This window comes from Lycorma delicatula, chromosome 7, assembly GCF_047948215.1.
Source record: "Lycorma delicatula isolate Av1 chromosome 7, ASM4794821v1, whole genome shotgun sequence".
Lineage (NCBI taxonomy): Eukaryota > Metazoa > Arthropoda > Insecta > Hemiptera > Fulgoridae > Lycorma > Lycorma delicatula.
The window spans coordinates 122,950,921-122,978,701 of NC_134461.1; the positions used below are offsets into that span (position 1 = coordinate 122,950,921).

A 27,781-nucleotide genomic window follows, 5' to 3' on the forward strand; every position below is an offset into this window, starting at 1 on the left:
TACTGTTTATTTACGCTAGAAAATAGGCGGCCCTACTTTGCATGATTTATTTTAAAATTTTACACATGATTATCTCATTACACATGATTTTATTGAATATTTTTGGAAATTGTAACTAAATAACGTTCATGAATTTAGCGTATTAACAACAACAATAACTTTTCAACAAAAGCTTCAAAATCCTGAACATTTTCAGCTGTTTCGTGAGTTGTGATTTTCTAACACAGCTGTAACCCCAATTTTTTCCTTTTTTCCCCCCGAAAATGACAAATATAATTTTAGATAAATCGTACATATCGTGCAGTATAAACGGTTCAAACGAATGAATCGTTCGTACGCTACGCGCAGCCGCCGGGCGCACTACCATTAGTCCGCTCTGCGCCAACAGCAGCTAAAATGAAAATGTGAGCACATACAACATACAAACTCACGCAACATATTTTTTTATGGAGAGAAATGTATTGTAAATAAACAGTAGTGTCAGTATAAATCGCAAGGGAAACCATGTATATTAGATCGAACACAGTTATTTGCATTATTTAATTATTCGGGAAATAATACAGAGTGATTCAAAGAAACAAGAAATTTTGAAAGTTGTGATGGTAGCCATGGGCGATTGGTACCACTTGATAAGTGGCGCCAGCCTCTCTAACCTAACCTGCCATTTAGTTGTCATGGATCCTTGGAGTGGTGCGCAACGTGCATTTGCTATCAAAGCGTTTTACAAAAACAATGACAGTGTGGAGGGAGCGCGTAGAGAATTTCGTCGTCATTTTAATTTGGGATGGCACGACCGTGTTCCATCAGCACATTCAATTAAAACATGGATATCTAATTTTGAGGAAACCGGTTCGGCAATGAAAAAGAAACCTCCAGGCCGTGAGCGAACCGTCCGTACACCACAGAATGTTCAAGCTTTAAAAAATGCTGTCACACGAAGTCCACATCGGTCAATCTGTCGTCTCTCAGTATCTTTACAATCGCATAGTTCAAGTGTTCGAAGAATGTTAGTGAAGGACTTGCAATACCATCCGTACAAGTTGCAGATCGTCCAGGAATTGAAACCGAACGATCCAGTTGTGCGAGCACAATTCTGTAATGTAATACTTGAGAAGATAAACCATAACGAAGAGTTTGTTCACGAACTGTGGATGTCAGACGAAGCGCATTTCCACCTCAGTGGATTTGTTAACAAGCAAAATTTCAGATACCGGGCACAAGAAAATCATACGCAGCTACACCGGCGTCCGTTGCACAGCCAGAAAGCGACCGTGTGGTGGGCTATGTCATCTTAAGGTGTTATAGGCCCTTATTTTTTTGAGGATGACAACGGTCTTGCGATTACAGTGACGTCGGCTCGTTACGTAGCCGTGCTTGAAACCTTTGTTGTGGAACAACAAAAGAGATTTCCACCAATTCTTAACACAGCCTGGTTTCAACAAGACGAAGGAATGTCACATACTGCACGAATATCGATGGCAGCTGTACGCCGATTGTTTGGACAACGTGTTATTTCACGAAACGGTGACAGTAGATGGCCTCCCAGATCGCCTGATCTATCAGCTTGCGATTACTTTTTGTGGCGTCACCTTAAAAGCAAAGTGTTCCACAGTAGACCTGCTACAACGGAAGAACTGAATGCAAAGATCCGAGAAGCAATTGCGGAAATTCCAGTTGAGACGTTAGATCAAACCATGAACAATTTAACGAAGAGACTTCGTGAGTGTTTACGTAGAAGAGGAGGTCACCTGGAAGATGTCATCTTTAAAAAATAAACTAAAATGTATGTATCCTAAAATGGCAACATTTGTACAATTACATGAAATAAAATTCATTTTCTAAAAAAAATTTTTCATTAACGTTATTTAATTTTTAAAATTTCCCGTTTCTTTTAATCACCCTGTATATTTCAGTATATTTGGAGAAATGTTTATTCGGAAATTTGCCTTCGTTAAAAAGATCATCGGGAGAATTTGTATTCGGGGAGAAAGTCCCAGAATGTCGTATATAAACATCTTGGAAGAAGTTTAATATATGGTCTCTAAATACAGTGTATCACAAAGAGGGTTATCGGAAGTATATTTTTTTATTTGGTAAATGATTTAGCTAAAATTTCGTATGGAAGAAAAAAAGCTTTTTTTTTAAAAATTAGAAAATCTATATATTTATTAAAATAACTTCCATCAGTTATACAATAAACCGGGATTACTAACAATAATTCTTAAATTACTATAAGAAGTGATTTTTTTTTCAAAATGTCAGGTTATTCGTACAAGTAAATTAATCATTCGATATAAAAGAGAATAAAAATAAATATTAAGGGAGAAATTGAACGGGGAAAGATTACGTTACTAAAATAGTTTTACTGTTTTAATAATAAAATTTACGCCTACAGTCAATTGCAATCTGTTGATTAATTATTACGTTCCTGTGATTTTCAAACAATGACAACATCGAGGTGATGACAAAAATAATTATAAGGAAGGCGATAACGTCACTGATGACGATATCTATGACCTGATTTTATAATGGATAAACCTTTTGACCAATAACCTATAAAAATATACGCAGTAAAATATAGGGAAAAAGATTAACGAGACATAGGGACGAGATACATGACGTCAGACGTAACAGTCTGCTGGCTTAGAAGTTTCTTATACTTAGTACTTAAATACACTTCACGTTATGTACTATTCATGTACAGTGCAGATACATAGTGCGCCCGCGCGTGCGCACACATACATGCAATATATCAACAACCGTGTGACTTAAACAACTTTCACCACTTTAAAACCTCGGTATAGACCATTACAGAACTATATTATTTTACTCCATTATATTTAAACAATAAGAAATCAACTTAACAAAATAAGTTTACGAATTGAAACATATATACATATACATAAGAAATGAACAATTTAAAAATAATTTACTAAAGTTCTTTTCAAATTATCTAATTTATGTAATGCCAGGAAGTGTATACGAGTAAATTAAATTTAAAAAGTACCTGGAGTAATCATACAAAAACAGAAGCAATAACGTATACAAAATATTTAAAAGAGAAACTTAAATCCGAAGTTTCCTTTAATCCTGTAACAAATTTCAATACAATAGTTTAATGAATTACTTTATTAATATTATAGAACAATTTAAAAAAAAACAAAAAAACATTTCTAATAAAAGACATGAAAAACTGTAAAAAAATGAAACCAACTATACTGAAAATGTTCAATGAATTAACAAGAAAAATAAAATATCAAGATGTAATCCACATCAGATTATTTTTATTAAAATATGTATAGCAAACGTTACGGCGAAAACTAAAAATTTGGATCGAATGATGCGATTACTATTTCATGAGTAGATAAATAAAGATTTTGATCGAGTAAAAACTGGGTTAGGAAATGATTTTCCATTACAAACAAATAAATAAATCAATCCTCCCAAAACACTCTTTGAAGACAAAAAAATTCAGTAGAGCTTGTATATAATGAAAATATACATTAAATTGTTTGTTCTATTTAATACAGTTTACTTTACGGCATTTGATCATTACGTAGAAAAATGAATTTTTTAATAAATTACCTTTACTATAACCAAACATTTGTGATTCACACTGAAAATTATGCTTAAATAGTGCTATAAATATTCATAATTCGACGACCAACCGATGTTATGGGTACTAAGAAAAGTATTGGGAGTGCATTGGTTTCCAGTGGATTTTTCTAGAGTCGAATATACTATTATCAGTACGACAAACCCACTGAAATATTGTGCCCTAAGATACGAGCTGAAAAATACTATTACATAACTCACCACAGGGCCTAGCTGTACATTTTGCATATCACGCAACATACATAAAGTTAAAAATAAGTTTGTATGAAATATCTTTACTTTGAAATTCAATGTCGCTTTTACCTCACATAATTTAAGAAACACAGTGACAGATAGTATAAAACTACTAATTAATATACGTTTTCTTGCTGTAAAACAATTTTTTTATTAATTTGTCTCAACTCGATACAAAAAAAAATCCCTTTCGGTACGCCGGAAGGCGGTGTAGATTTCACCGGAGCTAAGTATGAATAAAAAATATTTCCACCTTAAAGTTAAGAAAAACTTCAAATTTACTCAATACGACAATGGTTGAATGCTAAAAAAAGTTTCACATATTTAGAATACGACAAGCCCCATCTTCTTACAATTCTAGCAACATTTTGGTCATCCATTGCCGTAAGGGTTGGTCATATCAAAAATTGTATAGACAAAAGTTTTAGGTAATGTTTAGAGGACTAACGACCACTTTAAATTGATTCGATACTGTGCCTGTTAAGGGAGATATGATTCAGTTTTGTCTTCGAAACCCCATTTTTTCAATCCACTCGGCTAATGGTTGGCGATATAAAAAAAAAAACTGAACCAAGTTTTAGGCCCTTACCCAAAGAATAGTAGGAACTTTAAACGAATTCGATATTTTATTTAATAAGAAAGTTATAGCAATATTTTATTTTTTCGTAAAATCTCCCTCCCCCCCCCCCCCCATTAACACCACAATGGTCCGATTTTCGCCGTTAACAAACTCGAGGGAGATTTTGGAACGAGTTATTTTTAAGGATTAATTTGAAAGTGGTTGGGGCAAAATAACGGCAGTTATCGTATCCACAAGAAATAAAAAAAATATATATATAAACTTTTGAGCTGACGGTAGTTTTGGGGTTTGGGGGATGTGAAACGCGAAGATATGTCAAAATTTTCCGGAAGTCGAATCATTGTACCCATTACAATGGTAGCTTTCTTATGAAATCTACCTAAAATTATTTACTATACATCCAAATTAGAAATACAAAATTAAGTATCTTTTTGGTCACTTTAGCTAGATGATCAAGTGGGTTACATAATACGTGTATAAATTAAAAAGTTGTTTTTCACAGTTTAATTATATTACACAAATTTTGTAAAACTAAAAACTAAATTTCTAATAATAAGCTATTATTTCTAATAATAAGCTTTTGAAATGTGGTGCTATAGGAGAATGTTAAAAATCAGATGGGTGGATAAAGTGACAAATGAAGAGGTATTGCGGCAAATAGATGAAGAAAGAAGCATTTGGAAAAATATAGTTAAAAGAAGAGACAGACTTATAGGCCACATACTAAGGCATCCTGGAATAGTCGCTTTAATATTGGAGGGACAGAGAGAAGGGAAAAATTGTGTAGGCAGGCCACGTTTGGAGTATGTAAAACAAATTGTTGGGGATGTAGGATGTAGAGGGTATACTGAAATGAAACGACTAGCGCTAGATAGTGAATCTTGGAGAGCTGCATCAAACCAGTCAAATGACTGAAGACAAAAAAAAAAAAAAATTCTAATAAAAAAAGGTAACAGTTTATAATTTCCATTTTAAACAGGCTACAATATTAAAAGAAAAGAATAAAATGGAAAAAAATCTTAAACACATGGAGTTATTTCATTATTTTCTGACATATGAAGTACTGCCAAATTAATTTATGTTATTTCAAAAATTAATGAACCCATGGAAAAAGTAATTTAATATTTATTTTCTACTAAAATTAACACACTAAAAAATCCGCTTAAATAACAACAAAAAAATTATGTAATACTATCATAAGCTGTATTATGTTTCAAAGAAAATGCGCACAAGTATACAAACCCATCACACATAATTACACCTGTATTAATTAAAAGATTCATTCAAATAAATTAACTGAGATACTATTACAAACGTATGTTTGTAATGAAAAACAAACACTATTATTTCCGTTTAATTTATTTAATAATTTCTCTTTTCAATTTCTCTTTTATTTTATATTACAATAAAATTTTATCATAAACAAGACAAGATGTAACTCGATGGCTATATCCTGATACGTGATTAACTTTTAGTTACGGCTAAAGGTAAATACATAAGCAGATATATGAAATTATTAAATACTATTAATTATACAGCCAAGTATTTCAAAATATTTGGTCAATTAGCGCTTTTAATAACTATAACCATAAAAGCTTATCGAAGGAAAATAAGAAATTAAAAATAATTAAATGAAGTAATTAATTTCTTTGCATGAAGTGAATTTTTTTGCATTTGTTGAATTTAACATTTGTAACGGACAATATACAGAGTGTTCAAAATGTGACGCAACCTTATGGGAAAATGAGTAAGTTACAATAATTCTTGAAAGTGGCCTCCATTAAGCGATTCACATAATTGAATACGACCATTGTATGCTCCTAAACATATGTTGTAACGTTTATTGAGGAAATGCAGCGATAAATCGTTCAATTTCGCTCTGCAATTCGGGAATGGTCTGAAGATGAGTTTTGTAAGCTGCATGCTTAAGGTATCTCCAAGAGAAAAAGTCAGGAGGGGATAAATCGGGAGACCGAGATGGCCACAACCCCTTCGAAATCACTTGTCCATAAAAACACTGATCCAAGAAAGTCAGTGTTGTTGACTGTATGAGCCGTAGCTTTGTGCTGCTGAAACCACTTACTCTAGCCGGTCTGTAGGTATACAGTTTACAAAATGTTGTACCGTCTGTATGTAGGACCTCACTATTCACTGTGCCGTGAAAGAATGTCATGAAGATTAACCTACGCGAAATTACACACCAAACACCCACTTTTTGTTCGTTCAGAGGAGACTCGTACAGCCGATGTGGATTTTCCGTACACTAAATGCGTGAAATCTGTGCTATCACGTATCCATCAAGTGGGACCGTGCCTCGTCAGACCGAAACCCGACCACCGAGTTCTTTCGCATCTAACATTACAGATGACTTGAACCGAGGACAAAAAGCTACACGTTTTCCAGTACATGCAGGTAACAATTCGTGAACAACACGAAGTATGTACGGATGCATCTTTAAATGCGATGCCGTGTGGGCCTTACCAACGGAGACACCAGACTGGCTAGATGATAAGATAGACGTCGCACAGAATTCTTGAGAATTAACAAAATATGCGGCTTGTACGTCGATTAAGTTTCCTGGTGTTAGCACTTTCGGTTGACCACTTTTTTCTGAATTTGCAACATTCCCTGTCTCCAGGAACTTGTACAGCCGCTTGATGGAGGACTTGTTTAGTGCATCCACACCACACTTTTCTGTGAAGGCTTTCTGGGTCTGGATATAACTGGCACATCTAATGTATTGGGAGAAAATTAATTATCTCTATTGCATTCTGCAACCCGTTCTTTCTCAACTAATCTATCAACAAAAGAAGGAAAAATTCTTCTTTAAGGTTGCGTCATTCTTGAACACTATATATGAAAGTTTTTTCTGCAATCTTTGACTTATCATTTCTTTAACAACATTTTTACTTTTAAAAAATCGTACTTGTATAGATAAATTAGAAAAAAAATTTCTATCTCCTTTTATTTAGAAGACGTTCCAATGCAAACGAGACAATAAAGTTTTTAACATTAGGGAGTTCCTTCTCATTTTATTAACAAGTAAGGAATTATTTGAACATAAAATTACGGATTAGACGAGGCGGTCCAATTATAATAGGTCACCTGGTCACGTGACCTAACGTCAGTGGACTGTCTTTAAAGCCATATGAAATCATAAGAATTCAAGGAATCGAGCAGATATTGTGTAATGAAGGAAAATATTTCCAACAATTATTGTATTAATATGTTTTTATTTATTTACTTTTAATCAATTAATTGATTTTGTTTCTTATATAAACATAGTTATTTTTTAGGTCCACCCAGTAACCTACTTTTCGGATTTACAGGGGCATCTATACTTAGAACCTTATCATTTGTGAACTTTCGTGATCTTTCTGATCCAAGTCTGTACGGGTCATTTTATCAATCAGCATCATTTCTATTTATTTAACCATAAATCAATCATATTGATTCTTAGGAACAAGAAGGTTATACAGAAAGTGATTATCGTATCATACAATTAAAATATTTGAATACACCTTTAAAAACATATTTAGGTATATCTTAATTTTATATGGTGTCGTTTATAATACAATTAAACGAGAATATATCATTAAAATCTATTAATCAATTTTTATCAAATACAAATAAAAGGGAGAAAAACCGTTATTTATATACACAATTCGTGACTAAATGTAATGAAAAAAATCGGTTAACTTATCTTTTCAACGTACTGATTTCAAACTCTTTTCCAGTTACGTAATCTAATATATTTTCAGCTGAAACTATTTCAGTCAACAAAATTGAATCAATAAATTTACATATCTAAACACCACCACCATATACCTCTTTTTATTTCCATTTCACAATATATTAATAAAAAATAATTATACAAAAAATTACATAGATATAAATAATGTATTATAAATTATATTAAGAATTTTAAAAACTTATGAACACGGAAATATTATTTTTAACGTAATATTATATCGATTAACGATTTAAATCGATAGCAGACTATTATATTCGAACACAGTATTATATTTATTCTGTTTAAGATTTAAAACTGTATTTAATAATATTGTAATACTAACGTTATACCGTTCTTATATAACAATCATATTAAATAGCGTTTACACAATACCAAGGTAATCTACTGATATATCAAGTTAGAAAAATGTAACGGCAATGAAGGATATGTAATTTAATTAAGTTAAGCAATTGTATCCTGCATATACAGTTCAGTTTATACAACGCATTTAATCAAAAAATAAAGTAAATGATTTTTTTTTGTTCTACAACTAGTACGTTTAAAATCAGCTTCTTAAGTTGAACCGTAAGTAAATGGTTTTATAATAACCACATGGGGGGGGGGGTCTTAAGGAACTCTCACAGTAAGTCATCAGAAACTAGTAATCTTAAAGTTCATTAGTAACTATATAGTCCATAAAAACAAACAATTAACAAATAAAGACCAAAAAACGAATAAATAGTCAATAAAAAAATCAATAAATAATCAAGCGATAAAAGGCTCAGTGGAGCCGTCGTCTGTCCGTGCTTGCGCGGGTGGGCGGCGGTGGTGAACTGTGGACTCCTGATCTTCCCTGCTTTGGTACCTCCGGGGTTGTGCTATACAATTGCAAACCCGGTCACGGGTGGTGAGGAACTGAGAAGTAGGAGTTTTAGTCGGGAGGGTGCGGGCACACAGAGGCTCTTAATAACATCTAGCCGAACCCGTGCGAGTCCGACACTCCCCCATTTGTGGGGGTACATAAATGGTATTTCTTCACAAAACCGATAAAAAGAATCAAAAATCAAGTGATAGCTAGTCGAAGAAAGAACAAAACAACTTGTGGATATAAATAAATTAGTAAACGAAAGTAACATCACTAGATTTTTGATATTAGTAACTACATATAATAGGATACATATATACACAATTAAAAATCGTAGATAGATTTAATTTCAATCTACAATTTAAATCTCAATTTAAACCTTAGAATTTTATACCATTTCACTAATATTTATTTCATTATATCATTACTTCATTTTATATCAACACACAGAATAAAATAATATATTTGTTTGTTAAAAATATTAATTTTAGAATAAAATAGAATATAAAGTTATGATAAACTTAACACATATACAATACAAAATGAAAGAAAAATAACCAGAAAATTAATGGAATAAATTCAGTAATTGGAAAAAAAATTAACTTGTAATAAAAAAACATATGCAATAGAAATATCTGACTAAAAAAATAAATTAATAAAAGAAAGATTTGCTGATCTCCATAGTGGAATAGCGTGTCGGCCTTTCATCCGGAGAATCCCGGGTTCCAATCTTGGCCAAAAATGGAATTTTTCATGACGGTATAAAATTGCATTTCCATAAATTCCGAAGTAAAAGTTTTTCAAAGCTTTTATTGTGAATTAAAATTCATTAAACAAATAAAAAAATTACCAATAATAAAATATAAAACAAACAAAATTTACATAAAGACAATATTAAAAAAATCTAATGTGGACACCACATGACTTCCTTGTACGCCTATTAAATTATATATATATTTTTTTAAATGAAAAGTACATAATTTTTTTTTTCATTAATGATATTTTTTCGTATTTTTTTATTATATTATTGAATTATGTATTGTAAACTTTTTTTACAATCAGAGGTTAATAATAAATCAATGTATTAAATTAAAAAACAAAGTTAAAAAAAAGGAGATGAAGACTGATTCGAACCGATGTACCTTATTCCCGTTGTAAACATCCAAATTGATTAAAATTTTATTTAACTATAACTCTGAAACCAATGAATATAAGTTATCACTTATATATATCGTTGAAAAGCTCTCAATAAGGGCTTTTATTACTACAGTTAAGAAAAATTTCAAAATCCAAATTTTTTAGACACTTTTGGTCCAGTGGATTGCAATTAAAAGGGAACGTGCAAAACTAGATGTTACAAGTTCTAAATCCAAAATTTCAACAAACTACGGCTAATCGTTTTTGAATTATGCGAGATATGTACTTACGTACGCATGCACGCAAAGACGTCACGCCGAAAATAGTCAAAATGGATTCGGGGATGGTTAAAATGAATATTTCCATTGAAAATTGGAAACCAAAATTTTTCATATTATCACAATACTTCCTTTACTTCGTACAAGGAAGGAACAAGATTTTTAATTTAAAAAAAAATTATAATTAATACATGTTATTTAACATATAAAATAATAGATCTATATTTCAGTACTTTTACTTAGAAATAGTGGGCGAATGCAACACATTACGTAACAAATTTTTATGCTATTTTTGCAAATAAATTTGATAAATTGCAATAGAAGAAACGTACAAAAAGTATAAAATTTATAAACTACGAGTGAACAATAAAATAAAATTAGTTATTTGCCTCAGAGTATACGAGAAAAAAGTAATTACTGGAAATAAAACAGATGTCTAAGCAAACAAAATAATAATTAAAAAGTAAGAATAGAAAAACTGACAACAATCGAAAGAGTTACTTTTTTAATATTCTTTTATATTCAGATACTGATATTATTACTGCCTACGTAAAAATTTTATAATATATTTCTACCTAAATGAAACTAACAAAACATTTTTAAAGATTTTATACGATAATTAAAATAAAAAATAACCAGACATCAAAATAATTTTGAGTATATTAGCGAGTTTATTTTAAGATAATAAATGTCCCTGAATATTAATTATTAACCAAATATAATAATAAAACTTACTTGGTTAAGTAAGTTAATATACGAGTATTTCAATTATAGCGATGTAAATCATAATAACATGTGTAAAAGTGTTATTGTTTTTATAACGAGAAATAAATAGTTCACTAAATAACAGGGTATTTAAGTACTCATATTTTAAAATAAAATATGTTTGTTTTAATAGTTATATATTAATAAAGTAGAGGTTATTTGTTACATAAAAAAATTTTCAGTAGGAGAAATTAGAATCAAGTGGGTGAAAAACCAAACAATTGGCATAAATCACTGTTAACATTTAATATAAATCGGATTACATGTAAATAAATCAACTTTAACAAGTGTATGTTTCAATCTGTACAACTTTTCTTTCTTTTTCCTGTTTAGTCTCCGGGAATTACCGTTCAGGTATTACTTCAGAGAATGAATGAGGATGATATGTATAAATGTAAATGAAGTGTAGCTTTGTACAGTCTCAGTTTGACCATTCCTGAGATGTGTAGTTAATTGAAACCTAACCACCAAAGAACACCGGTAACCACAAACTAGTATTCAAATCCGTATAAAAGTAACTGCCTTTACTAGGACAAAAAACGCTGGAACTCTCGACTTCCAAATCAGCTGATTTGGGAAGATTCGTTCACCAATAGACTAACCCAGTGGGTTTCGAATCCCGGTCAGGCATGGGATTTCTCTACGCTACAAAATTCCGTTTCCAAGTCCCACAAACATTTTTCATGCTTATGTGGTAATATCAAGAGAAAAAAAAACAATTGTAATTAAATAAAATAATAATTTTTTTATAAAAAAAAAAAATGAAAATGTTTAACTAGTTGCTAACTACGACCTATTAAAATATGTAGATAATAGACAAAAAAGATACATACAGACAAAAGAGACAGAATAGAACAGTTAAAAGTTATAAATTACTATATAATAAATAACTAAATTAATAAGAAATCTTAAACAACCAGCAATAAACAACAATAAATTTTATTCCTCTATTTGGAAATAAAAGAGAAAAGAGAGAGATATATAGATAAATACAATTTAGTTGTGGGCAGTATAAGCCGCAAGAGAAAGGTTAGCTACATCTGCAACAGGATTTATGTCCTGTTCCGGTGTCCTTTTTATTTTATTTATTTTATTTTTTTTAATTTATTTTACTTATTTGATTTTTATACTTTTAAACCCGTTTTGTAAATATTATTTTTTGTACCTAGTAATGACTGTTAACATCCGATATGTACATCTATAATCTGGTTTATGATAGAACACCTTTTTCTTTTTCCTGTTTAGCCTCCGGTAACTACCGTTCAGATAATACTTCAGAGGACGAATGAGGATGATATGTACGAGTGTAAATGAAGTGTAGTCTTGTACATTCTCAGATCGACCATTTCTGAAATGTGTAATTAATTGAAACCCAACCACCAAAGAACACCGGTATTCACGATCTAGTATTCAAATCCGTGTAAAAATAACTGGCTTTATCAGGACTTGAACGCTGGAACTCTCGACTTCAAAATCAGCTGATTTGGGAAGACGCGTTCACCACTAGACCAACCCGGTGGGTTTTGTGATCTCATTTAATTTGTATTTTCTACGATACAATATAATTATATATATTATACCAAATTTTACTTTATAAATTTAGATTTTTTTTCACGTTGAATTAACCTAAAGGACAAAAGTTCAAATCCTACCGTACTAAACGGTACAAATTCCGTTTGTGTGTTAGTCCCCCTGCTTGGCACCGCAATATAACGATCACTAGCGGAAAATGCCGATTCGTTAGTACATGTCTCATGGGGGTCGGGTGTATACTAGTTATATTATATATTTATTATTTGTACTTGTTATTATTTATGCTTCTAATATATAATTTATTTATTTAATCGATATACATATGCGAAATATATATTAATAATGTATTTTTTTTATTTATGTGATTGTTTTTATTCATAAAATAATGAACTACAACCAAAAAGTAATTACTCAAATTAACCATGATACAATTGGAAAACTATCTCTTTTTGACCATCTTTTTGTGATCTCATTTCTTTCTTTTTCCTGTTTAGCCTCCGGTAACTACCGTTTAGATAATTCTTCAGAGGATGAATGAGGATGATATGTATGAGTGTAAATGAAGTGTAGTCTTGTACAGTCTCAGTTCGACCCTTCCTGAGATGTGTGGTTAATTGAAAACCAACCGCCAAAGAACACCGGTATCCACGATCTAGTATTCAAATCCGTGTAAAAATAACTGGCTTTATCAGGACTTAAACGCTGGAACTCTCGACTTCCAAATCAGCTAATTTGGGAAGACGCGTTCACCACTAGACCAACCCGATGGATATGATAGAACACCTGAGTAAAAAGCAAGAAACACTTTTTGCATTTAAAGAATAACCCATTACAATACTATTTTACGTTCTTCTTTAGTATTTATGCAAATTACGATTTTCTAAATTCTATAAAAAAAAGTCTCTAAAATAAATGGTCTTACTACATTTTCAATGTCAATTCGTTTAAGTAGTAATTTTGACAATACAGGGCTTTTTAAAATTAAAATAACCGCCATCTCCAAGCCATCGTACTGAAATTATTATTTTTTTGTAATAATAATAATATCTGAAATTTTATGAGAATAAAAATAAGTTCTATATTTTAACATACATAAGTAGACCACAAAACCATTTTGTACCAGCATTTCGAAATAATACAAACAACAAAAAATAAAAATAACGTTAACACAATTTCGTACAGTATATTAGAAAACGTGTCTTTTTTAATTATAGAACTCGAAAAGAGCACCAAATAAAGGGAAGAAAAACCTTAATTTTTCACATTTCTGGATTCTTGCCTATTTAATTTAATTTTTAAAATTCTTAAAAAACGAACAGGTTTTTAAATTATGTTTAAACTCAAAAATGTCTAAAACTCAAAAATTAAAATGGTACGAGTCAATTCGTCATATAGGTTTAAAAAGTTAACACTTATTATTTAACGTTCCGATGCTATCTTAAAAACGGTTTCAACTATCTTAAAAACAGAAGATACTATTTTTTTCCACTAAAATCTTACTATTAGAATGTAAATTAATTAGAAAGAGAAGAAAAACAAAACTTTAAAACTACGAAGTGAATAAACAAAACGTTGGAAATAACTTAATAACTTATTTACTATCAACCGGAACAAAATCTAAATCTATATATTTTTTCCCCCATAAGATTCCAACAGTACAGTAATTTTACAATTGTTGCACACTTCATTCTTGTACGTGCATTTTACTGCATATCATTATGAAAAGAAGCTATAAAAACGACTGCATCCAATGAAATAACCAGCAACAACAACAACCTGGCTAGGGAGATCATTGACCCAACGGTCACAACAAATATCATGCGCGCGCGCAATCATACACACATGTAAAACATGGACATATTAATACTTGTAAAACCATCATGTAAGCTTTATTACATAACTTTATATTACTATAATCTATAAGTTGGATTAAACATTTTTAAAACATTTAAAAATCTTATATAAGTTTACGAAATTATTACGTGTATATAATAGCAGCGTATATTATAAAAATCTTAGCTTTACAAATTTATATATATATATATATATATATATATATATATATATATATATTTACTACTGTATGATATAAAATTCTTTTATAGGTCAATATAATATAAACTTTGCATGTTAATATAAATCATATATTTTTCAAGGTAAACTTTCAGGTTGTATACTCATGTAATAAGTATTTTTTTTTTTTTAAATACTACGCAGTAAACAAATTTGTTACAGTTATTAAGGCAATTGAAATATTTAAATTAAACTTTCTATATAAGATAGAAATTAAAAAGAACATTCAAGATTAATACCGCTATATTATCATTAAGAATTCTTTGCATAACATATTAATTTGTTGTTTTACACTCTCTTTTTAGTCTTTTTTATGGCTGCGATACATTCAAGAAACGAGTGGTATTAAAATCAAAGTTTATTACTTTAAAAGTAATGATTTTATTAAAAAACCAGTTTCTATGATGAACAAAATGAAAATATCACTTTCAGAGGATAAGTAACACCTATGCGACAATATAATCTGATCAAGCTAGGTGAAGAAATCAATGAAAACTATTTCATTCTTCACTCTCCTTAATAAGCTTTACATGGGACGCTTGTTATTCTTAGAAATAAATATTCCAAACAAGTTTGTTTTGTGAAATCATTTGCAAATATTAAGGTACGGTAAGAAATACATATATATGCATACCCATAAAAAATCTTATTAAATAAAAAAAATAATAAATGAAAAGTATGGAAAGATAAAACAGCAGAAAAAGTAAATCACCTTAAAAGAAACAGTAGAAAATGTAGGGCTAAAAGTTTCCTTCAAAAATAAAAATTCATAATCAACATCAATGATTCCAAAAGTCCCTAAATATGAAATAAGGAGAAATTAATAAATTTTCATGTTTGGAATAAATAATCTAAATCAATGGTTTAAAGACACCGGTCAAACAAGAACGAGAAACATTGAATTAGCCTACCGACTAACAAAAGCTATTACAACAAAAAAAAAACATCAATAAAAGTCAAAATCAGATACGGTAATCAAACCAGAAGGCCTGTACGCATCAGAATACATCTTCAGTTAGAAATCGGATGAAATAAACGCAGTAGAAACGAAGAAAGGAAAATTCTAGAACCAATAAAAAAAGGTGAAAATGAAAACAAATTTAGAAGTAATAAAAATCTTTACAAATATAATAATAAAACTGAGAAAGTGTCACATGTCAAATGAAAAAAGATCCAACCAAATTCCTCGGAAATTTTATAAAAATGAACGATATCAGGCTCATAAAATAAATTTTCAACTAAATTTACAAACAAAAAGATCTGAAATCAATGAATATCAACGGTTTAAAAAGAAATAAAAATATCTGAAGAAATAGTTCATAATATAACTTTTAAGGTTTTCCTAGAAAAGGGAAAAAATTAACAATGTCGGTCAGAAAAGAGAAGGTAAAAAGTAAGCGAAAGAAATTATAATGAAAAACTATTGGAAGAAGAGGAAAATGCCTAGAAGAAATAGAAATGGAAAATGCTGCTTCACGTGATCCTCAGACGGCCAAACCAAAAAATAAAAGAAAAAAAAACAGATCAGTGCACAATCTAGAATAATTTTCTCTCAATTCCTCTTCCCAAATATTAAGAGATGTCGAGTGGATAGAATATAAATTACGCTGTTTCAAAACCTTTTAAAGGCACTCAACTTTATACGGATTTGAAAACTAGAACGTGGATACCGGTGTTCTCTGGTAGTTGGGTTTCAATTAAATATAAATCTCAGAAATGGTCGACCTGAGACTCTACAAGACTACACTTCATTTACACTCATACATATCATCCTCTGAAGTAATACCTGACGATGATTCCCAGAGGCTAAACAGGCAAAATTGTCCCTTCTAGAGTTATAGCGCTATCTAGACGGGAATGTAATATAATGAATCATATGCTAAAGTTTCATTACATCTGTTATAGATTCCTAGATGAAAAATTCTTAAGTCGTTTTCATTAAATATTTTCATAATAAATTATTAAAAATTATAAAAAAATTAATACGTTCAACTCAAGTAATGATTAAAATATTTAATTTAAAAAAATCCTAAAATTTATACTTCAAATTTTATAAAAAACTTTATTTTTCATCAATTAAAAATTAAATATAAAATTACCGAATAAGTTTTTTCTTAAGAATAACATACTATCTATTTACAAAGCTATTTAACATAGCATTATTCATTATTACATAATTGAAAAAATAAGGTCATAAAATAATACTAAAATTAAATTACGTAAAAAAAGGAACAAAAAATTAATTAATTTTTTTTTTGTTACGTTAAACACTTATAAATTATAAAACAATATCTAGTATTATGTAGAACGTTTAAATAATGAAGAGGGAATATAATAACATATAATACAACTATTATATACCTGTCAATCATTTTCAACTTAAGTGCATTTATATTTTTTCTTTCAAGTAAGCGCGGGATGTTTATATATATATATATATATAGTATTTATTAATACTTTTTAATAAGTATTAAAAATTACGTGCAATTATTTATATTAAACACCCAGTTTTAATGGAGAGATATTTATTTATTATTTATTTACTTACTAAGTAAATAGAAAAAGGGCCTGACTCAATTCAGTGAAAGTTACTGATGGATGATAATGAATATTGTAGCGTGAAAAATGAATGTCATGGATTCAAACCTAGAACCTCGGATGAATGGCAGAGATAATACCAATTCACCACCGATAGTAACGGAGCATTTGATGCAAAAAAATAAATAATTAAAAATATTAAATAAACACGAAAATAATTTAATAAAATATAATTTTAAAAATTTCTTAAATCTTTCTATTTCTAAAAAATAATATTATAATTAGTGTTTGATAACAGATTTAAAAAGTGCAATTTATTTATCTAAAAAGATATAAAAACATTTTATTGCGTTTGTTAAGAAGAAAAAAAACTAAAACAAACATATTATTAAATCGTATAAATATTCCGATATATATGTAATAACTTAAATTTATATCAGTATAATTACAACCAAAATAAATTTTGTTTTTCCTAAAATCGTTTTAAAAATATCTAACAATAAAACTAATTCATAATATTAAAGCATTTTACGTCATAATTATTTATAATAATTGCCTATATTAATACAAATTATAATGTTACTAATTATAACAGTTAAAATACAATTATTATCGGTATTTACCGGAATCCTGAAATTAATTTAATCAAATTATTAACACAAACCAAACAAACCCCCCCCCCCCAATCCTGTCAATGAGTGCTTACTATTGCAATTAAGAAAAAATCAAAAATCCATTTTTTTTTTATTTTGAGCTTTTTTGGACACTTTTGGTCCAGTCGATTGCAATCAAAAGGAGAGGTGCACAACTAGATGTTACAACAGTTCTAAATCCAAAATTTCAACATCCTACGGCTAATAGTTTTTGAGTTATGCGAGATATATGTACGTACGTACAGAGGTCACACCGAAACTAATGAAAATGGATTCAGGGATGGTCAACATGGATATTTCCGATGAGATCTGAAAACCGAAATTTTTCGCGATCATAATACTTCATTTACTTCGTACAAGGAAGTAAAATGATTAGAAATTAAGTTCATCTTCTACTGGCACAACGCTAAAAAATTTTATTCCTATAAATAATTTATCAAGAGTTGACAGGCGATGTTGAGCAATAACACGAGAATTTAAGCAAAGATGATAAAAACATTGAATTTAAAATATTTCCCCATCCATTCTAGAGATAACTAAGTAGTTTTTTTTTTTTTAATCTAAATTAGTCAATCTATAATTCTTCTAAATATATTTTTAATTAATTAAAAGTAAATCTTTTAATTTAATAAGTAAAAACTTAAATCAAATCATAACATTATCATGCATTATATGCGATAAACCTTATCAAAAATGGCAGGCTGGCTATTCCATGAATATCATGCAGGAAATACTTCAATATCTTCCTGGAAGGATCAAGGAAAACTATAGAAAAACCTTGATCATAAGTAGCATTACAAACAAACAAAATTAACGAAAAAATAAACTAAAACTATTTGTCATATATATATATTAATTAATAAAAATCATCAATAATAATGATGCAATTAATTGAATAAATAAAAATGTTGAAAATACGTATTAAGTGATAAATATTTGTGTATTTATTTAAGGGCGTATTAAATGATTACGTAGAAAATTCTTATTTATCATCAATTAAAAAATATTTTAATTAGAAATTAATCAATTTCTTTTTAACACAGAGAAGTATTATTTTTGTTAACGAAACTTTGTTAATTTAATTTTAAATTCATTTATAAAAAGAATTTAAAAAATCATTATGCAATTTATTTTTAAAATTCAAACAAAAGAATAACACGGTTCTTTCTGGAACTTTGCTATGTAATGCAAAACAGAGTTAATTCCAATGAATGGCTATATTTTTTTAAAGGTAGCAAAAAAAACAAATTTCGTAATATTTAGTGGCCCTAAAGAGAATTAAAAGTTTACAAATTTTTGTATCTGAAAACTAATCCGACTTTTTTTTAAATAACTTCAATAATTTATATAATTCTGAAGGGAGTATATGTAATTATATTAAAGATAGGAATTAATAATTATTCACCCATTATGTGGAATAAATTTGTGTTGTTTCCCCCCACCAAAAAAAAAATATATATATATATTATCCCCCTTCCAAAATTATAAACTAAACATTTCAAATTAGACCACTTATTAAAGAAAAAAATTAAATACTAAGAAAATATATCTTCAAACCCACAACTATAATAATTGAAGGCGATCAACAACAATAAACATCCCATGCCGTGTTTCCAAGGGGAAAGTGAGAACAAGTTCTCACTTTCTTTTTAACACAGAAAGTCTCCCACCGCTTTCTCACTAAGGCGCAAATGTAAGGTCGCATATAAACATGCCAAGCCCACTGAAATGTAATTTTATAATTACCCTAAAAAAAATCTGTTAAAAAATTTGATGTGGACATACATTACTTCCTTGTACGCATATTAAATGACATATGCACATTTTTTTTTTTTTAATGAAAAGTACATAAAATTCTATTTTACTAATAACTTCTGATATTTTTTCATATTTGTTTTTTTTATTGTTATCAAATTATTAACTATTGTAAATTGTTTTTTTTAAATAAGAGGTTACTTATTAATTAATAAATCAATACATTTAAATTTTTAAAAAAAGTTAAAAAAAAAAGAGATGAAGTCGAATTATTTGAACCGATGTGCCTTCCCCTTGTAACGTCCAAATATTTCATTAATTAAAATTTTATTTGGCTATAACTATGGAACCAATTAAAATAAGTACCACTTATGATATATCGTTGAAAAGCTCTCAATGAAAGCTTATTACTGCAGTTAAGAAAAAGTCTAATTTTTTTGAATTTTGGGCTTGTTTGGACACTTTTGGTCTAGTCAATTGCAATCAAAAGGGGAGGAGGTGCACGTCTAGATGTTACAAAAGTCCTAAATCCAAAATTTCAACATCCTACGTCAAATCGTTTTTGAGTTATGCGAGAAACATACGAACGTACAGATGTCTAGCCGGAACTAGTCAAAATGTATTCAAGGATGGTCAAAATGGATATTTCCGTTGAAATCTGAAAACCGAAATTTTTCGCGATCACAATAGTTCCTTTACTTCGTACAAGGAAGTAATAATATACACCAGAGAAAATCACTAAATAATTAGCTTACAAGTATATGCTTATACGTATTAACGAAAATATTATTAACAGTATTTAAATTAAAATTCATGCAAATATTTTATAAATAAAACTCATTCTTAGTGTTAACATTTTTTTAAATACGTATAGATAGATCTTACCTGAATGAACTCCAGTATCTTCATCTTCCAATTTAACCCTTCTTTTTTCTAATGCTTTATCAGCGGCAGACGATAATATTCTCTGATCATTAAGCTGATCGACAACGATAGCCGGTACTGAAGTGCTAGTCTCTTTTACATTATCATGAGATAAACGACTTCTTGAAAGTATCGTTGATGAACTACGGGATAATTTTCTTGATGAAGTCCTTCGCACAATAGATACCGGAGTATTAGTCGGTTTCGAAGGCGAAGCGGAACACACCGATTTTGATGTAGTTAATGGTAATTTCGCCGAGGCGGATCTTGAAGACGATGTAGTGGATGAGGAGGAAGTACTAGGGGTACGATTTAAAGCTTCTAATGCGTGTGCCGATGACGAAAGTAATTTCGTCGAAACTTTTAATAAAGGAGAACGTACTCTAGCTGTCGGAGAATGTCCCGGAGAAGAAACAGTCATTAATAGAGGCATTTTTGGGCCGTCGATCGTTTTAGTTACAGTCAGAAGAGGTCGCGGTGGATTTTGTTGTTTTAACGGCGATTTACCGGCTGAAACCCGCGAAAGTGCAGATTTTGATTTCTTCGGCGTTCCCTCCATCGAACTATTTGCATCATCCGTCGCCGGTGTCTCAGACGAGGTCGATTCTGCAACTGCAGGTGGTACCCCGTTCTCCCCGAGCGGAACGTAAAAGGTTGACCTTCGACGACCCCCTCCAGTATCTGTAGTATCCGTCATGGTCAACATATCACTGGTCGCGTTTAACTCACAAATTAAAACTAGCGACCGTTTATTTTTTATTTATTTTTTTTAAGATAATATTAAATAAAATACTTTGTTTTAACAAAAACTGATAATATTATCACATCGTACATTTCTATAAAATGAACAAAAATTTAGGTCGTAAAACAACTGAACTGTAAAACAGTTCAAAATTTACAACCTACTCTTATCTAGATGTTGTCCCACATCTAACACAAGATGTCATCGTCTCGCATATTCACAAAACAATTCAACGCCTCTTAACACTAACATTCACGTGGGTTTAAACCTGAAATTCCCATTATACATTGTTTACACTGAGCAAAGCTTAAAACAATATGCATTATCTAATCAAATATGATTCTTTAAAAAGAGACGAAGGTGTAAAATAAATTACTTGTAAAAATTATACCAAAATTAACATGAAATTTATTCAGCTCCTCCCAGTAAAAAACAAAAAAAGTTATTGTATTTAAATATTAATATATATATATATTTTGCCCCTAAAATTTATCAGTTTCTTTATCAACATTTCTATAATGAATTATATTTTTAAAAAAATAATATAATCAAAAATCATAATTAATTATAAAAAGATTGAATCATTTACGAATACTGAAACAAAATTAATTTTCGTAATATATTTTAAAACCGCAGAAATTAAACTGTCAAACTGTAACGAAATGAAAAAAACAACCCTATCGCATAATAATAATTTAGAGTTTATTAACTCTATAATCGAATCAGATAGCATAAATAATAAGTTTTCTCTTACTGATCGGATGATATAGAATGTTGATATTATGTCAAAGTTTTAATAACCTAGTTTAAGAAACATGCTAACATATACAATAAAACAGGGAAATAATTCATAAAGAATATTTGAAAATTAAATGTTCCAATAGCTACATAACAATAGAGGAGGAAATATTAGAGTAGTTTTCCAATATTTTGCGCTCCTCTGAATAGATAACCGATTCGTTCGATATTCTGGAGCTTCTCTAAAATAATGCAGCTTTATTGAGATCGACAAGTAGCTACATCTTTTGTTCATGTAATGAATATTTATAGCTTGTTACATACACGTAATAAGCTACTTTTACACAAGTAACAACACATCTTTCAATTGAAAACCAATAAAAAAGAAAAATGGAAACAGAGTATTGAGAAGTTGTTAACGTTAAAATGTAAATAGTTCGACACGGGAGCTCCCTTTTTAACCCATTTCTCCACTCCTGTTCAGCCTCCGGAATCACCATAAGGTATTACGAAACGTATATGAAGTACAGTCTTGTACAATCTCAGGTCGACCATTCCCGATATGTGTGGTTAACTGAAACCCAACCACCAAAAAACACCGGTATTCACGATCTAGTAATCAAATCTGTATAAAAGCAATTCCCTTTACAAGGATTTGAACCTTTGAACTCTGGACTTAAAAATCAACTGATTTTTGATGACGACTTCACCACTAGAACTCGGGGAGTTCTTTAAACCATTCGGGGTAATCCAAACTACAAATCGCAGCAGTAATAATTATTAATTTTCTTCTTCTTCAAGCACCTACAATTTAATCGCCCAATAAAAATCACTGATGAAATAAAATTTTTATAACGTGTGAAAAATTCCAAACCTGCCTGGGATTCGAATCCAGAGTATACTGAATGAAAGCAAGAGACGCAGACATTCCGCCACGGAGGCTGGTGTAGTAGTGATTAATATGTAAATTCTATAAAATACTAAAGATATTGTTACAGATCTTTTGATTCTGTAAAGTTTTTTTTATATTTAACAATATTTAAAAAACATTAGATTACATATTATAGTAATCATTGTTTTATAATTGTAATTTACGCGTACTATTTCTTTTTCAATATTTTATCAATATTGTTACGTTTACAGTTTATCATAATACATAAATTGTTGCCTCAATGATATGAATTAATCCGAAAAATGACTTATTTAATAAATAATGTTTAATTATTTAATTAGTTGTTTTTATAGTATTTAATTAGAGATGAGATATTGGATATACATGAATGTAAGTTATAATTTTCAACGATTTGTTAGATTCTATGAGAGGGGGTAATAAAAATGAATACTAAACAATATTAACCTGATATAAAACAAGAAAGACAAACAACTAAAATTTGATGGATACGAATTAGTGAACTACAATGGAGGAAAAAGTATAAGAACAAAACAACAACAAAAATTATTAATTAGCAATCATACTATTTAAAATAGAGATCATTTAAAGGTTATTAAAAATAGAAGATATCGTTCGGGTAGCTTAGTCGTTAAATATTACACTTTTCGTTCTTATCGGAAGGTCACTAAATTGAGATTAAACGATTTATTCAAGTTTCAACGACATAAAATGTTGTTTCCCGACCACAATTTGTCGTTGATTAATATAAGAGTCGTTCAATAACTAAAGAAATAAAAAGCTGAAAAAATTATTATTTATTTAATTACAATAAAAACTAAGACTATTTATCAACATAATCGTCGGCTTCATATAGGAATTTGTCCTATCATTCTGTAACCTTTCTAACATTTCTTTAATCCATTAGTAAAGAATTGTTCACCTTGATATCTAAGCCATTCTTGTACCGCATTCTAGACCTGCTCATTGTTACCGAACTCTGTGCTATTTAAAAAATTCTTTCAAAGGATCGAACAAAAAATTATGATGGTGCAAGATCGAAACCGTATGCTGGATGTGGCAATACCTTCCGACCCGACTTTTGAATAACTTCCCGTGCTTTTCGAAAAGTAGGAAGCGGGCGTTATCATGTAGAATTACGCATCTTAGAAAGAACCAGGTCGTTTCCTCCTTACTGAAAGTTTACTAACATGTCATAATAATAATCAGTGTTGATTTTACGTTTTTATTCCAAATAATCGCAATAAATTGGGCCTTTGTAGTCACAAAATACTTTTAGAATTACTTTACCGAATAACCCATAGGTTTTGATTTTTCCAGCCGGACAACTTGAATGTTTCCATTCCATAATCCAACGTTTGGATTCCGGGTAAAAATGATGAATCCAAGTTTCATCAAAAGTTATTATGCGATATAAAAGATCGTTAACCTTTTGTTAAAAAGCATTGTTTAAGTATCACAAAAGATTAATTCGGTGACTTCGTGATTTTGTATCGACCGTCTTAGAACCCCATCACAAACACGCTTTGCGGGTTCAGTTTATCAAGGGTAACAAAATTTAACAGTGCCGTTACTCGCACTACAAATTTCAATAATTTCTCAAATGTTTACTCGCCTGCCTTGCGAATAAGATCATTAATGAGATTTTCGAAAGCTTCAAAATTTCCACGGGTGTTCCCGTAGGATGAAAAGCTGTGACTATTGTTCTGCCCGATTTAAACTGTTCTATCAAAATAAAATATTTGCACGGTTAATACACTTTTTAGCATAGTGTTTTAACAAGCACAAGTGAATTTCAACCGGTTTTGCACCTTCAGAAAAAAAAACTGTCGTATTTTCCCAGAACACGTCTGAAACGGAGTCGACATTTTGAAATAATCTAAAGATGTTATGATAATAGAAATTCCTTTCGAATAGCTGATATATTCTATGTCAAGGGTACAACTAGAATATGAAAACGTTTCAGTTTATTCTATAGTTTTCTTCTATTGCTCTTTCTCTCTTTATCGAACAATCCTGATAATTAACGACAATATTCTAATGGAACTGTAACGACAAATTTTAATGGCCCATTAGGAATAATGGATGCAACTAGAAGAGTCCCAACTAACAGAACTGTACTAAAATATCCTAGGCGTTTTCAGTTTACCAATTGATTTGTTGATCGTATAAAATACATTCAAATAACTTATCTAATTTTATAATCGTAATGTAGAATACAGTAATATATAAATAGTAATTACATATGGAAAAATAAATTTAAAAAAATTATAATTGTAGAACTTTAAATACGACAGACGCAAAATAAATAATTACTTCTTTACAATATTAATAATAATATAATAATACTAATTAATAACCGGTAACTTCTTATTGATTATAGACACTACACCTCTATTATAAAATTATCCACAAGTAGTGTACATAAATACTGATAAGATAAATGTTATTTCCATACTTTTGATAAACACGCCCTGTAAAATTCTATTAATAAAAATGTACTTGTTGATTTATAAAATTACACCTAAAATAAAAAAAAAGGTCTGTATCCAAAGTATTATCTTTTTCGTTAAATAAATGCAGAAATGTTGATGTGTAAAATTTTACTCATAATAGTGAAATTTAGAATTAAACAAATATGTTTACTTTTCCCTATTTATAAAATTGAATAAATATTTATTTCATAAAATTATTTATTTTTAATTCTTTAAAATTAAATTTCAAAGTAAGATAAAATAAAATTTTTACGGTAGAATTTTTATACTTTTCTATATGTTTACTTTTTACGCATAGATATTTTCCAAAATGCACTTATTATTACTTAAATTCATCTATCTCGACAAACTCTAAACAAAAACGCACGAGTCACCACACTATCACGTCTAAGTCGTGAGCTACACTGAATGGAAAGAGCGAGAGCGCCAGTTTTGGCCGATCCGCCGACCCGCTCACCAGCAACGCAAACTTCGGTGAGATGACCGTGTAAGTTATAAAATGACACCGCATTTACTTCTCTGAGACTAATAGTTAGGGCGTTATTAACGCAGAACGATATAGACCTATTCTTTACGCTGCAATTTTCTGTTCGGATACCCATATGTTTCGGTGTGATTTTAAAGACGTTTCACGTCAAAAAGAAAATATTTTCATTTTCTGCGGAGGTCTCGGGTTCGAATCCCGGTCAGGTATGGCGTCTTTTTATACACTACCACCGTTAATAAATCAGTATTTATTTACGGCAGTATTAATTAACGGTTTATTAATGTTCATTAGCTAATGAACATAGCTGTTGATGCCAGGCTCTTTCATAACAAAAAAAAAAAATACATTACTTTAAAACCTCATTTTTTTTAGAGATCAGTCTTATTTCTTTTGAAAGGTTTATTCAAAATAAATTTAGGGCTAAAAATATTCTAGTACATATGAAAACAACGTTAAAAAAATAACTGGAAAAGAGTAATAATGCAGCATAAAGAGACAATTATCGAGAGTAAGCTCTCTGTAATATAAAAAATTGGACTATTTTTAACTAACATTTTCAAAATAATTGTCTTGAATTTTCCCTTGAAAATACTTTTATTACTTGAATGACATCTAAATATTACGGAATAAAAATACAATCCTAACCAATAAACGGCTAAGAATCTAATTTTAAGGAGGAATTTAAAATTATTGTTTTCAATTTTAAACATTTTCGTTCAACTAAAAAAAAACAGCCAACAACTCGTAGAAAATCGAGCCGTTTAGTACGAAAAAATCAAGTAGAACTTGTCTTTTTGTTGAGTGACAGTTAAGAAAAAAATTAGCCGGACTTCTCAATCGATATAAACACTTAAGATACTTATTAAAAATTCCAAGGTGTGTACTAAATAGGTTCAATTGTTCACGGATTAATGTAACATATTTAAAACAAATTAACATAAATTAACTGTATATATAAAAGCCATTAAAAATAAAAAAATACGTATTTAAATTTGGTTAATTACTTGTGTTACATATGTAATAAAAATTAATTTTTTTTTTAATTTAGGCTAGTATAAATGAAAAATAATTTCGTAAACTTAATACAATAAAATATTTACAGTCAACTACGTTAGATTTATGAAAATATTAATACGAGTATTAATAGGAGAAAAAGAAAGTAGTATATGCAATTATTTTTAGTACTAATTTAATTGATCATAACGGATTAAAAATACAAAATCAAAACAAATCTTTAAAAAAACCAATAATAATAATAATAAAAACAAATTTACGACAAATATAATGCAAGAATCAATATTAACATTAAAGCAGAGGTCGTTACGTAGTATTAAAAAAACTATAGGCGTAGTCTTTCACAGTTTATTATTTTTTTAAATTTTCTTATTAATTCATTTTTATTTTATAGTCATCGTATAATGCAATTAACCTTGATAACGCTACAATAATGTCAAACGTTTTTTGTGCATATTTTAGTCATTGTTCAACGCTTAAATCAATTTTAGCATAAACTATTTAAACGTATAATTATATATATATATATATATATATATATATATATATATGTGTGTGTGTGTGTTTGTTTGGTTGTGTGTGTGTGTGTGTGTGTGTGTGTGTGCGCACTTTTATTATATCTGTTCTCCCAATTTACAATAATTTAATAATCTAAAATAATAATCAGAACGAAATATTCTATTGTTTGTTTTCAACAGTGTCAACCATGTTT

General features: G+C 29.5%; 1 protein-coding gene across 4 annotated transcripts in view; it reads right to left on the minus strand.

The window, feature by feature from the left end:
- The window catches only part of raskol (Ras GTPase-activating protein raskol), a 666,892-nt gene that overhangs the window by 202,691 nt on the left and 436,420 nt on the right, over positions 1 to 27,781 (minus strand). For 2 of the 4 annotated variants that reach the window (XM_075370950.1, XM_075370949.1), the window contains exon 2: positions 20,645 to 21,693. The exons of the other annotated variants lie outside the window; for them this stretch is intronic. In XM_075370950.1, coding sequence (XP_075227065.1) covers positions 20,645 to 21,389 — 745 coding nt within the window. In that variant the 5' untranslated portion in view covers positions 21,390 to 21,693. The remainder of the gene's footprint in view (positions 1 to 20,644; positions 21,694 to 27,781) is intronic. 4 annotated transcript variants of the gene reach the window in all.